At 36.4% G+C, this 13,097-nt stretch overlaps 3 protein-coding genes across 3 annotated transcripts; 1 reads left to right on the top strand and 2 right to left on the bottom strand.

Annotated features, from left to right (window-relative positions):
* Nucleotides 1-574: 574 nt before the first annotated feature.
* On the bottom strand, nucleotides 575-3,030 carry LOC105970804 (coniferyl alcohol acyltransferase). The gene is made up of 2 exons (XM_012995629.2): nucleotides 2,597-3,030; nucleotides 575-1,681 (listed from the first exon to the last, which is right to left on the bottom strand). The coding sequence occupies exons 1-2, from the start codon at nucleotides 3,026-3,028 to the stop codon at nucleotides 752-754; spliced, it is 1,362 nt and encodes a 453-aa protein (XP_012851083.2). The 5' UTR covers nucleotides 3,029-3,030; the 3' UTR covers nucleotides 575-751.
* A 1,876-nt stretch (nucleotides 3,031-4,906) lies between these two features.
* On the bottom strand, nucleotides 4,907-7,838 carry LOC105970966 (chaperone binding / ATPase activator). Its single transcript, XM_012995805.2, has 6 exons — nucleotides 7,401-7,838; nucleotides 6,264-6,317; nucleotides 6,076-6,156; nucleotides 5,508-5,577; nucleotides 5,332-5,420; nucleotides 4,907-5,239 (listed from the first exon to the last, which is right to left on the bottom strand). The coding sequence occupies exons 1-6, from the start codon at nucleotides 7,581-7,583 to the stop codon at nucleotides 5,105-5,107; spliced, it is 612 nt and encodes a 203-aa protein (XP_012851259.2). The 5' UTR covers nucleotides 7,584-7,838; the 3' UTR covers nucleotides 4,907-5,104.
* Nucleotides 7,839-9,992: 2,154 nt separating this feature from the next.
* LOC105970965 (organic cation/carnitine transporter 7) lies at nucleotides 9,993-12,829 on the top strand. Its single transcript, XM_012995804.2, has 6 exons — nucleotides 9,993-10,214; nucleotides 10,330-10,607; nucleotides 11,187-11,424; nucleotides 11,637-12,135; nucleotides 12,218-12,420; nucleotides 12,518-12,829. The coding sequence occupies exons 1-6, from the start codon at nucleotides 10,176-10,178 to the stop codon at nucleotides 12,746-12,748; spliced, it is 1,488 nt and encodes a 495-aa protein (XP_012851258.2). The 5' UTR covers nucleotides 9,993-10,175; the 3' UTR covers nucleotides 12,749-12,829.
* The last annotated feature ends 268 nt before the right edge of the window (nucleotides 12,830-13,097 follow it).

The following is a 13,097-nucleotide window of genomic DNA, read 5'->3' as shown; positions in this document are numbered from 1 at the left end:
ATCACCGCTCTCTCTCTCTCTCTCTTTTGGATACAGGCTGTTCAGCCAATCAAAAGATTTCGTTCAATGATTGCTCTTTCTATTTGTTTAAAACATTTTTCCAAATAACTTTTTTTATTCTTAAGTTCCATTTATTTGAAGGCAATATCCCGATTTTTTTATCTAAAAAAAAAACAAAAACAAAATAATAACGGCCCAACCCAGGTTTTAATCTATGTGGGCTTTGTCAAAACCCAACAATACAAATTGACATTTCTGTATCTATTTTCAACATGTTTACATGGCCCAATATTATTATGCTATTAAAATAATTTGGGCAAATAGGTCCCTTCAGTTATGGTCAAATTACGAAACCTCCCGTCTATTTGCGTAATTATAGTCACCCCTCACCTATGTATTATCTTACGAAAATACCTCTCCAGAGATAAATTTTGGGGTGTTAAATTAGTAAAATCAAACCAAAATTTCAGTACGCCAACATTTAATACCGTTTACCGAACTGAATATACGTTTTGTTTCGATAAATAATCGAATTACATAAATTTTATGTAAAAATATTTAAAAGGGAAGTGACTATAATTACTCAAACAACAGAGTTTTTTTTTCTCGTAATTTGGTCATACCTCTTAGGGTGACCGTAATTTGCCCAGAAATTATTATGTTTTATGACTTGAAACCCATTTAGGCATACATAAACACAATAATGTGAAAATAAAATTAAATAAATTGCTTATATACGATGAAAATTAAATTAAATTAATGTGAAAGGCCTGAACACGTGAGGAGCACGTGCCTCAACGAAATCCAGTTGCTTCTTCATAAGATGCATGTACACGATCCAATCCCCATTCCCACTCGCGCTCGGCATTGGCATCACGTACCCAGTTTCACCTCCCCACGGGAAATGGTACGACCCGAATTCCGGCCCGCCCCACCCGAAATCCATTTCTCCGACCCGAAACCTCTGACCCGACGACACAACAACCGCCGCCTCATTGTTTTCATCTCTACAGTACACCTTCACCACCGCCGGATTCGGCCGTCGCAACTCCACCCAGTCAATCAGCGCCAGGAAGTGCTCCGCCGTGGAATTCTCCGCCACGCATTCGTGCACAACATCCGCCAACTCATTGAGCGACGCCGTTTTGAGCTCGCCGACACTCGATTCGACGTACGGAATCGAGAGGACGTTGCCGAAATAGCGCTCCAGCGACGCCGTTTCGCCGCTAAGCCTCGCTCTTCCGTCGACCACGATCCCTAATTTTACCACCTTGGAGCGATCGCCGCCGCCGGCGGCGGCGGCTATGGCTTTCCAGAGAAATGCGCTGAAGGATTCGATTTTGCTTCTTCTGTTGCCGTTGTGGCTGGATTGCGAATGGAGCCGATCGATTTCGTTGGATTTAATGTAGTAGATTCGGCTCGTCAGCTGATCGGTATCGTTGGCGGACGGCGGCGGTGGCATGGTCAACAGCGGCGCGTAGATTTTTTCTAGTGATTTATGCGGTTGTGGAGGGCGGCGGGGGTTGAAGATCGAGCGGCGGAATGAGGGGAGAAGCGTGATTGGTTTTGACCGAGCAATCTCCGCCCAAGCAGTGAGGAACATGTTGGCGGAGTGGGCGTCCGCCGCACGGTGGTCGAAAGTGCATCCGACGAATAGTCCGCCGCATTTCAGCTCCGTCACCTGCGCTTTTTCAGTTGTTTGGCATACAGAATAATTAATTAATAAATAATTTTATCCCATAACTTTGTCATCGTAATTAAAATATTCTGTTATTATCGTCTTATCTCAATGTTTAAGATATTACGGGCAAATTACGATCTTGAGATAAGTTTAAATTACGGAAAAACTCTCGCTTGTTTGAATAATCACAACCACGGCAAAAAAACCCTTCTTCAATAGATACATTTTAGACACTGTAAAACCAACATTCTGTCCAAAATCAATGACAATGTTAAACAGTACCAACCCCATTGGTGGTATCAGAAATACCAACATTCAGTCTAAAATCATCACTCAAAGTACCAATTGTTCATTGTCAATGCGCGAGTCCCCATTCGCGCACGCCTTGCTTCGCGCAAACAAAACAAAGTAGGGTGAGCGCGTGCACAACACGCGCGCATGGGCGCAGCACATTATGTCAATCGTGCGACTCGGTTCGCGCGCCCGAAAATATTAAAAAAAAAAAAAGATAGCTAGGGTGAGCGCGTGCACAGCACGCGCGCGTGGGCTCCGCGCATTCTGCCAATTGCGTGCCTTGATTCGCGCACGCGAAAGTATAAAAAAAATAGAGAGAGACAGAAGAGCGCGTGATGCACAAGTGGCGGCCACGGGCCTGACATTAGCGTGCCTTCCAAGCCCTATCAGTGTCAGCACCGTATTCAATCACGCGCGATTTAGTGAAGTGCGAGGAATCCGTGCGCGATTTGGTGGAGCACGTAGAAATAACGGTCAACGGTTGAATTAAAGGTTGAAACTGGTATTTTCTTTGAAAAAATTGCAATAAGACCCCTATACTATTTTAAAATTTTCTAAAAACCCCTAAAATTTAATTCAACCCTAATTTATCCCATAAAAGATAATGTTTTCAAAATTTACCTGAACAGAGAGCACACCATGCATTTTAACAGGAACAAGTTTCCCATGAACAGATAAATCCGGCCGGTAAAGGTCGACGTCTTTCAGCTCCACATCAGCATATGCGTAACTAAAATCCACCCCGCGGTTGTTGCAGAGAATCTCCGGCTCGCCGTGGCGGTTATGCACGATTTCTCCGGCCAACGGGAAGAAGGAAACTAGCGCCTGAGACAGTGCCTTCTTAAGCACCGCCGCCATGCTTTCCGGCGAGATCAGATCTCCGTCTTCTTGATTTTCTCCGCTCCTTTTCTTGTAGCAGAAGAATATTCCAAAGTCCAGCGGCGGGAGGAGCAAGTCCAGGTTGGACATCGGCAGCCAGTGCTCCTGCAGCGGCAGCACGACGGCTACCACCTCACTCCATTTTACAGTCACCGGAAAACCACCGGAATCCATATATATATATATATATATATATATATATATATATATATATATATATATATATATATATATATATATATATATATATATATATTTGGTTGGTTATGCAAAAAGGTTGAAGTGTATATGTATATATAATACTAGTAACCAATATATATAATGATTAATGATGCGTGTTAGCGCATGTAAATTTGATTAGGTTGATAAATTCTTGCTACAACTTGCAAGCTGGTGTGAATTTATAGACGAAATGGGTAACTTCTATATCTGTTTATAAGAAAGTGGGTGAGTAATTTTATCTATAAATTGTACCAAATTACAACAATTAATTGTTCCAAGGATTGGGTTCATAAATTTCTTCACCCAATTATTTTATTTTATTTTTATTTTCTTACAGTGACTAACGAAATTAAGTCAAGCCAACCAGGTAAAAAAAGTATTCGTTGGTGTGTAAATTTACAATTTTCATCTCTCAAGTTTGCAACGATTTCACATTTCATCCTTCATATTAAAAGAAAAACACATTTGGTCTCTCGTGTTTCAAAAACCCAACGTTTTTAGTCATTTCTGTTAATTATCCGTTAAAACTAACGGAATCAAACAGTGTGCCCATGACTACCTTAACTGACGGACTAAAGATAAACTGAAGAAAATGTCCAAAAATATCAAATCATTGATACATAAAGAACCAAATATTTTTTTTTTATATAAATATGGACAACCAAATATGAAATCGTTGCAGACTTGAAAGATGAACACTATAGTATGTAAATTTTCCTCCCACTTGAATAACTCAAAAATGGTTTTATTATTATGATATCGTAACTTTAAATCCATACATCCCACAGAAATAGAAGATAGATTTTGTCTTAGAATTAGGATATATGTATATACTTACTTTTTGATAGTTATGATTTATGAAGGGTATGCTTAAAAATGTATATGATTCCGATATAACTTTAAAAATAAACGTAATGCGAATTATCAACATTTTAATTTCGAAAACGACCCACAACCTAATTGAAATGGACTATAAGCTTAACACAATAAATGGTACGCCTTCCGTCCCTTATCATATGTCGTTTTGGGTGGTTGTGCGTATATTAAGATATTCAATAAATATCCATACATTAATAACAAAAAAGTATAATGAATACTAAAATACCCTTGTTATTAATTATTTTTTAATTAACTAATTAAGACTTAAGAGTGATAAGGGGGCAAAATTGGTAAAAATACAATTAATTCTTTATTGGAACTGTTAAATGACAAATAATTTGGGGAAAAAAATCCCAAAAAAAGACATACAATACGGGACAGATGGAGTATTTCTTAGCAAATAAATTGTTTGGGGGACTACTTTAACATAGTAGCCATAATAAGATTAGGTGGTGTCAGGTTTTCTCAATTTTGAAATTGTTCATGATATTTTACTCAATTAATTAAGATAAACATATCATTTTTTCTGGACTAATAATTCCTATCTTTTACTTGTATTCTGTATAACTTAAATCTTAATCCACTGTGTGTGTGTGTGTTTCTCCAAATTAAACAACTTTATTCTTATTAGGATAAATTACACCTACACCCCTGAGGTATGCTGAAATAATTTTAAGGTCCATATAGTATCGGTAATTACAATGACCCCCCAAAACATTATTAAAAACTCTAACAAAATAATGCATTAGTTAAGTTATTTCATTAGGGTTGTAACGGAGTATTAGTTTTAGGAAGTAGTGGAGATAACATAAAGCCAGGGGATGACATTTGGCTCCGATAATTGTTTCAGGGGTGTGGCTGTAATTACCAATAACACAAGGACCTTAAAGTTATTTTAGCATACCTCAGGGGCAGAGGTGTAATTTACCCTTTTTATTATGGCCCAGAAGATGACATTACCGAAGTACTAGGTAGTAATCTGAAGCTCCATTGTTTTCATTACAAGAACATATAGAAAACTTCTCGTGTTCATTTTCTTGATCAACTAAAAATTAAAAAAAGTACAATCTAAATTAAATATCCAAGTAAGCCAAATACTTTAATTTAATCAGCCCACCACAGAAAATCGGAAAATTTAAATGTCGTCGCCTAACGATCTTTGAGTTCCTCCTCAAACTGAAGCAGTTTCTCGCGAAGAGGCTGCAAAAATAATTTCAAATCCTTGATAATCCGTACCTTATCCTGTTGTGGAACATCCTTCTCTTCGGTAAGCTTCACTTCAATCTACAAAATCGTTCGTATATATAAATAAATAAATAAATAAAATCCAATACGAAGAAAACATGCAACACCTGTATATGTGATTATTTATATACCTGCAAGTCGTCGAGCTCACCAAAGGAGAATTCCGGTACATCTATGTGGCCTTTCATCTTCTTATTCTCCCCTCCAATTTGCCATTCACCTAATTTTTATATCGAGGTAAATATGCAAGAGATAAATATGGAAGGTAATCAAGAAGAAAAAACGAGATTAATTAGACAAGTGTTACCTTTCACTTTTAAGGCTAACTCGTAGGTATAGCCGACCCGTTTCTTGTTTCGAACAGTAACCAAGAAAGCCTGCAATTACGTTGCTTGGTCCATTAGAAATTTCTTCGGAAGGTGGTCGGGGATATACAATCTTAGAAGTCGGATCTTGTTTATTTCAAGAAACTACATGCAATCTATATTTATTTTGGTATGCGTGACTTTTCGTGTCTAATTTCTCATTTTCGGTTATTTGAGAAAAATCAAATGCAACCATGCAACAATATTTGATTTTCTTTTGGTGTACAAAAAATAACAACGCCGATTTTATTTATTTTTTATCCTAGTATACGTAGAACTATAACAATGATTAGCCTCCTGAACCAGAATAATGCAGAATTCTTGGCTCAAACAGTTTGTCTAATAGTGCGATGAGGGACAGTTTAATTACGGTAAAACAAGATCACAAACAAGCATTAAGTCGGCACTGGAATTTGCATGAATATTTTCGTTGAATTTGAATAAAACTACTCTGCATAATAAGCTCAAAAAACGAGAGATATTGCGTCTAACTATTAAATGGGCACTTACATCTCCAGAGCATCTCGTGACTTCTGCTATTTCTGCTTTACCGCCAGAGAAATCCACCGACCCCATAGTCACAAGCAACTCCTACAAACAAAAGAAAACACACATAAAATTTAACGAAAAAAATACTGGTAGAGATAATAGATCGACAAAAATAAAAGAAATTCGTTGTCGTTTGTATAGGACCAAACCTTAATCCTATCAGTAGCCCATTTATTTAAATTTTTCTCCTCCCACGTTCCAGCCTGCAAAAGTGTAAATTAAGATTAGCAAAAACTATAGTACAAAATAAACAAAGTAAAAATATAATCAATATACAAATAATTACGATTATGGAACATAAATTAAACAGCTAGTACAACCGAGTCAACCAATTTTAATAAGTAATCAAAGAAGCGTCAAAAGCAAAAACGATGTAGAGCATTCTAGTTGCTTGGCATGACACAACGTAATACAACCAAGTCAACTGGACAACAATCAAAATCAACGAGATCATTCGTGTACGAGAAAACCTAAGCCTAAAAATGGCAAATTTGTAGCAAGAACCCATATACCCATCCATCCCCACCTATCAATTCTTCAGATAGAATTTTAATTTTCTTGCTTTTTTTTTCCGATTTCCCTTCGATTACAATTTAGGGGTTGGAGTGGCACTAGCGTAAAATTCCAAGTGATGCATGACTCCTAAGCTTATTTGACATTTTGCTTATCTTCTTGCGAGCAAAGGAATACGTAACGGAGCTATGTTTCGTATCTCTCATAAAAAGCAATAAACAGAGTTAATAATCAAAGTGAGCTATTTTTTTGCATATTACACGTGCAATATTTTGACGATACAGCCTCTTCCTCTTCATCAACCCCAACCTTTAATCTCCCTATGATATTCCTAAACGCCACAAACAACTGTTAGTACTAAATATGTAACGAAATATTCCCGGCAATTGTTACACTGCAAAACAGAAGCGAAAACTAAATTGCAGGAAACGAAGAATAAAACGGTCCAAACTTGGCTAATTGATCAAATCGGGCAAAAGTCAATTGCATCAACTCCAAATAATTGCAACTCAATCATTTTTCAGGCATGTTCGTATACGGTTTCCAGGTTATCATCGTGCCCAAACATCGCACGATAATCTTAAAAAAAAAAAATTCGAGCAATAAATATAATTCCACACTCTATCAAACCGCATTTGGAAGCAATTGCAATCAGCTATACACCATCTCATGAATCACAACACAAATCCAATTCTCCAATTAATTATACATCCGACAAAAACCAAAAATCATAATTCATATATTTTTGTGTTGATTGCATAAATAATGCATACCCGGTTCCAGGCGGAGCCGAGATGGGTTTGGTTGGGTTGATTGGAGAGATCCGCCGGTTCAATCTTCTTCGGTACGGGCAGAGGCGCCGCATCGCGGCTCGCCCCTCGAACCCAGTACGTGTATGAAGATGATTCCCCATCCTTCCCAGCCGATACCGCCGCCGCCGCCGCACCTCCCTCCATGTTGTGCAATGGATTCAAAAAAAAAAAAAAAAACTGTCCGAATACAGATAAGAGATGGATGCAATTGAATGCAGGAATTATTGATGGTTGGAATCTAGGAAAACCCTAGAACGATAACGAAGATTGAAGAAGCGGGGGTCTGGTTTGAATTTCGCGAAGGTTCTTTGGGTAGGTTTGGACAAAGGTGGCTGCTTTACTTAACCCCAAGATTTGTGGTTCAATTTTGACTCGATGGGACTTAAATTTGTGTGTCTGACTCTTAATTTTCGATTTATTTAATGTAATAACCACCGCCATGAACTAAATTAAATTACAAAAAACTCCCCAATATTTGTGTAATTACAACTACATCATTCAACTATGTATTGTTTTACACTTCATTCTTAGAGCAATTCCAATGCTAAATACTCCATTCGTTCCCTATCAAGTGTCGTTTTTTGCTTTGCACAAGGATTAAGAAGCTCAATCAATGTGTCTTGATTTTAGGTAAAATATATTAGAAAGACTAAAATAACCTTAATTATTTAAGGATGTGATAGGAGAGAGTTAATCAATGTTTTGAAAACCGGACCGGACCGGCCGGTTCGACCGGTTTAACCGCGAACCGGTAGCTAGTCCGGTCCGATTCAACCCCAAAACCCGGAAACGCCAAAAAACCGGGTCAGTCGATTATGAACCGGAATTTTTCCGGTTGAACCGGTGAAAACCGGCCCCAAAAACCGGGTTTGGGCCAAAAAGAAATTAAGAGAGAAAGAGAGTGAAAGAAAGAAGTAGAAATCTCCACGATTTTCTTCATAAATTGGGTCGCTGAAGGATCTTCTAGATCAAGAAGATTAAATGTAGATCTTAGTTGTGAGGAGTTAAGAAGAAAGAAAAGAAAATCAAACAAAAGAATGAAAGGAATTTTTTGGACAGCAACACAAACCGAAGAAAAATAGGTAAAAATGGGCGGCGGAAGGGAAGATAATGATGAGACAGTCACAAATTTAGGGTTTGCAGTTATATTTAATAATTTATATAGAAGTCTTTTTTTTAATATTTAGTGTTATTTATGTACTTAATTATTTTAGATTTAATATTAGTATCTGAAAGGCACATATATGATATACGATATGGAATTATTAATTTACTGATTGGAATTTTTGCATGTATTACTTTGAAACAAACATATTATTTTTTCTCTTTGTATTTCAATTTTATTGTGATTGATTAATGAATTAAAATAGATTGTTTCGAGTGATATTTATGATGAATGTAGTGTTTGAATGTATATTGTATAATAATTAATTTTAAATTTATATGTAAATATTTAAAAAATAAAATTATGTAAAAACCCGGTTGAACCGGTTCAACCGTGACCCAGTTGGTTGTCCGGTTCAATGTCCGGTCCGGTTTTAAAAACATTGGAGTTAATACTTATAGTTGAATTAAACAGGAAAAAATGCATGTAATGCAGTATTGGAAATAGAAAGTGACAAATAATATGGAACACAAATATTTTAATTGTGGAACACAGGGAGTACCAAAATTGAATTATTAAATATTTATTTGATATTTGAGATAATATTTTAATATTGATTAAAATTTATCTACTCCAATCATGGTTATCAAATTAATTGTCCGTTGGAAGTTTATGGGTAATTTTATTTGTAATTACCACATTTTTTATTGGATGTTTAGATAGTTACACTTTTGATAACTCAATTTCCAGCAAGTATTTTTTACATCTCAAAAGTTGTATTATCAAAATGAAACCCTAATTTGATAACCCCATTGGAGTTAAAAATTTCTACTTTTTGGTGTATAAATAGTGGTTAATGGTTTGAATACCATGTTTAATAAACCCATTGGAGTTGCTCTTATGGGGTTAAAGTTACCTAGGGTGTTCAATCGGTCAGTCGAAAATTCGATACATGCCGATTACCAACCGGTATTTGTTTGACATTCAGTTTTTATATTATCTTACGATATATATTCGTATATGTAATATTAGTATTTAAACTAAAATTAATTTCTAAAAAAAATTTAGATATTTTTAATAAAATTTCGGTAATTTTTGATAGTTACATAACCGAACCGCACATTTAGCTTCGGTAAATAGTATAAAATTTTGGCAAATTTTCGGTATGATTCAACCGAATGAAGACCCCTAATTTTACCTACCGACGTTGAGGAATGACCGTAATTACTCAAATATAAAGGGTATTTTTGTAATTTGACTTTACTTAAGGGGTGGCCCACTTTTAATTACAATTCTCTAGCCCCATATATTTATTCCGGCAGCTGGCCCATTCAATCATTCTAACTTTTCTTTCAAATATAATATTTTATATATCGTATAAATAAACTAGAAAATAACAATAACAAATAAAAAAATAATAATTCGTCCAAACAAGCCCTACTACCCACTATGTTGGGGCAACTAAACAAGAAAATTAACGAATACCTAATGCATTTACACCCCCAAATTAATGGCCACTCAAATCAAACACCAATCAATTTCATTCCACATGTGAACGAAATAACTGCAAATTTGGGTTTTGCTCCGCTGCAACGCAGCCGCAAAGTTAAAAACACCATTCATTCAAGCCGATGATGAAACAGAGCTCCATCATCATCATGAACACTGAGGTAATAATATTCATAACTCGCTCGATTTCAAATTTGCTGCTGTTCAATTCCGTCGAAACTCGGAACCCACTGTTTTTAAGCTCTTCAATTTCTCCGGTTTTTGGGGAATTGACAGGTGGCGGGTAGCGATGACGTGGAGCTCGTTTACACGCTGGACGAAGCAATTACGGTGGTAGGGTTTGGTAAATTTCAAGCTCTGGTGCTAACGTACGCAGGATTGGGGGCCATGGCCGAAGCTATGGAGGTGATGATTCTATCTTTTATAGGACCCTCTGTTAAATCTGAATGGGGGCTTTCATCTGGCCAAGAGAGTTTGCTCACCACTGTGGTTTTTGCCGGCATGCTCGTCGGAGCTTATTCGTGGGGCCTGTTAGCCGATAATTACGGAAGAAGGCAAGCCCCCCGATTTTTCGATAAACTTCTCGAAAAATAAAAATTGAATCTTTTTTCGACAGGATTCAGTGACTCGTTGTGATATGTTGTCATTGCTTTTTTCGATGATTAGATTCGTGAAAGTGCGTTTTTCCAGAGCTCGGTTGGTTTTGATTGAACCATCGTATTCTTATTGCATGAAACGTACATTTAACCATTAGGCCTCGTTTGGTTGGAGAAATTAGTCGTGATTGATTAAGTAATTCGACTTTTATTTGTTGTTTGGTAAACCCAAAAATTTTCCGGCTTAATCTTGCAGTTTCATTACATTATTTAATATTATCTTGACTAATCTTATCTTACGAACCAAACGAGGCCTTACTGTTTTGCTTTATTTCCATTAAAAATACTGATTTGTATCACAATTTGATCCTCAAATTTACGTGCCGAAAGATTTCGGTATTTCCCTTTTGTTTCTTGCGCATTGTTTCTACGGAGTCTTCGATATCGAAAACTACATTTTAACTTATTACATTGTTAGAAATTAGAATGTACGAGTTTTTTTATCTAACGCATATTTTTTTTTAATGGTTTTTTTAGGATGGGACTTCTAAGTGTTGCTGTAGTAACAAGCTTATTTGCTTTACTCAGCGCCTTCTCCCCGAATTATATCTCGTTAGTCCTCTTTCGTATGGTAGCTGGCATTGGTCTTGGCGGTGGGCCCGTGTACTCGTCTTGGTTTCTCGAGTTTGTCCCCGTTCGTAATCGAGGATTTTGGATGGTTATCTTTTCCACCTTTTGGACAATTGGAACAATACTCGAGGCTTCGTTGGCTTGGGTACGTCTTGAAACACTTCACGAAATTAATTTATTTTGTGATTTTTTACACTCGTAAATACAAAAAAAATCATTCTTTTATTGCAGTGTATGTCTATCTCGATTCTTTTTACTCGTTTATTTGCTCTTTTTTTCCGATAACTACCTAGGAATGACTATGTTTATTATATATATATAATTTTAAAAATTATTATTCCTTATATATTTCGACAGATCATTATTCCGACACTCGGATGGAGGTGGCTGCTTGCACTATCATCGATACCGTGTTTCGCTGCATTAATTTTCTATTTTCTTACATTAGAGTCTCCGAGGTATCTATACCTAAACGGCAGAATCTCAGACACACACAATGTTTTGAAGAAAATGGCTGCCATTAACGGAACAGAGCTTCCACCTGGCACGCTCGTTTCCGATCGAAAGAACGAGGAATATACTCCATCGGAAATTACCCATTTGCTATCCACCGGAAAACACGAAACCGAAATTACTAAATCGCCCTTCTCGTCAATATTCACACTTTTATCGTCGAGTTTATTGAAAACAACCCTTCTCTCATGGGCTGTCTATTTTGGGAATTCATTTTCGTATTACGGGATTGTTTTAATGACCTCGGAACTAAGCAGCGGCCAAAGTAAATGCTGGCCACATGCAAACGAGGCCACGGATGATTCTAGCCTCTACAGAAATGTATTTATCACTAGCATTGCAGGTATATTGAATAATCGTAATTTCTTCTTATTTTTTAATTTTTTTTATATCATCACTAATTCGATGTATTTATATGTTTATAGAGGTACCAGGGCTGGTTTTATCGGCAGTTCTTGTTGACAAAGTCGGTCGGAAAATCTCGATGGTTATTATGTATTCACTCGGTTTCATTTTTCTCTCACCACTTATTTTCCTCCAACACGAACTTATTGCCACCTCTCTTTTATTCGGGGCCCGCATGTTCATAATCGGGACCTACACAGTGGCTGGTATTTACTGTCCGGAGGTAAAAAAAAAAAAAAAAAAAAAATTCATTCTGCTAAAGTCACTGCCGTTCACCTTTTGATTCGGTCGTTTTAATTTTTTCTCGTTTTTCTTAACAGTTATATCCGACGTCTGTGAGGACAACGGGAGTTGGTGTTGCGAGTGCTGTGGGGAGAATAGCGGGGATGATATGTCCACTTGTCGCCGTTGGATTGGTTTCGGGTTGCCATCAAATGGCTGCAGTGAGTTTGTTTGAGGTTGTAATAATTATGTCTGGAATTAGTGTGCTGTTCTTTCCAGTTGAAACTAAGGGGAGAAAGCTTAGTGATATTGTTGATGTAAATAATTAGATTTGGAGATTAGTATTTTGTGGACAATATTGTTTACTATAATATTATTAAGAAATTTATTTGTACCATATATAATAAAAATATAAACACACACACATATTCTTATATTATAGTTTTTTTTTGAGAAAATTGGGACGGAAATTTCGAATTCCGTTTTTTCCAATATAAAAAGAAAAATTGGATTAGAATTAGAATACAAATGATATTCTAATTTTCGTTCAATTTAATTTTCAAAAATTTCTATTGTTTTTCAAAAAAATACACTTATATTACCTATACTATTTATTATTATTTTATTTTAGGATACAAAAGTCGGAATTTTCCCATCCAAAAATTTCCTATTTCAAAA

Source organism: Erythranthe guttata, chromosome 10 (genome assembly GCF_056151865.1).
Source record: "Erythranthe guttata isolate IM_541 chromosome 10, IM_541, whole genome shotgun sequence".
In the NCBI taxonomy this organism is placed as follows: Eukaryota; Viridiplantae; Streptophyta; class Magnoliopsida; order Lamiales; family Phrymaceae; genus Erythranthe; species Erythranthe guttata.
This window is presented reverse-complemented; position numbering and strand designations above follow the sequence as displayed.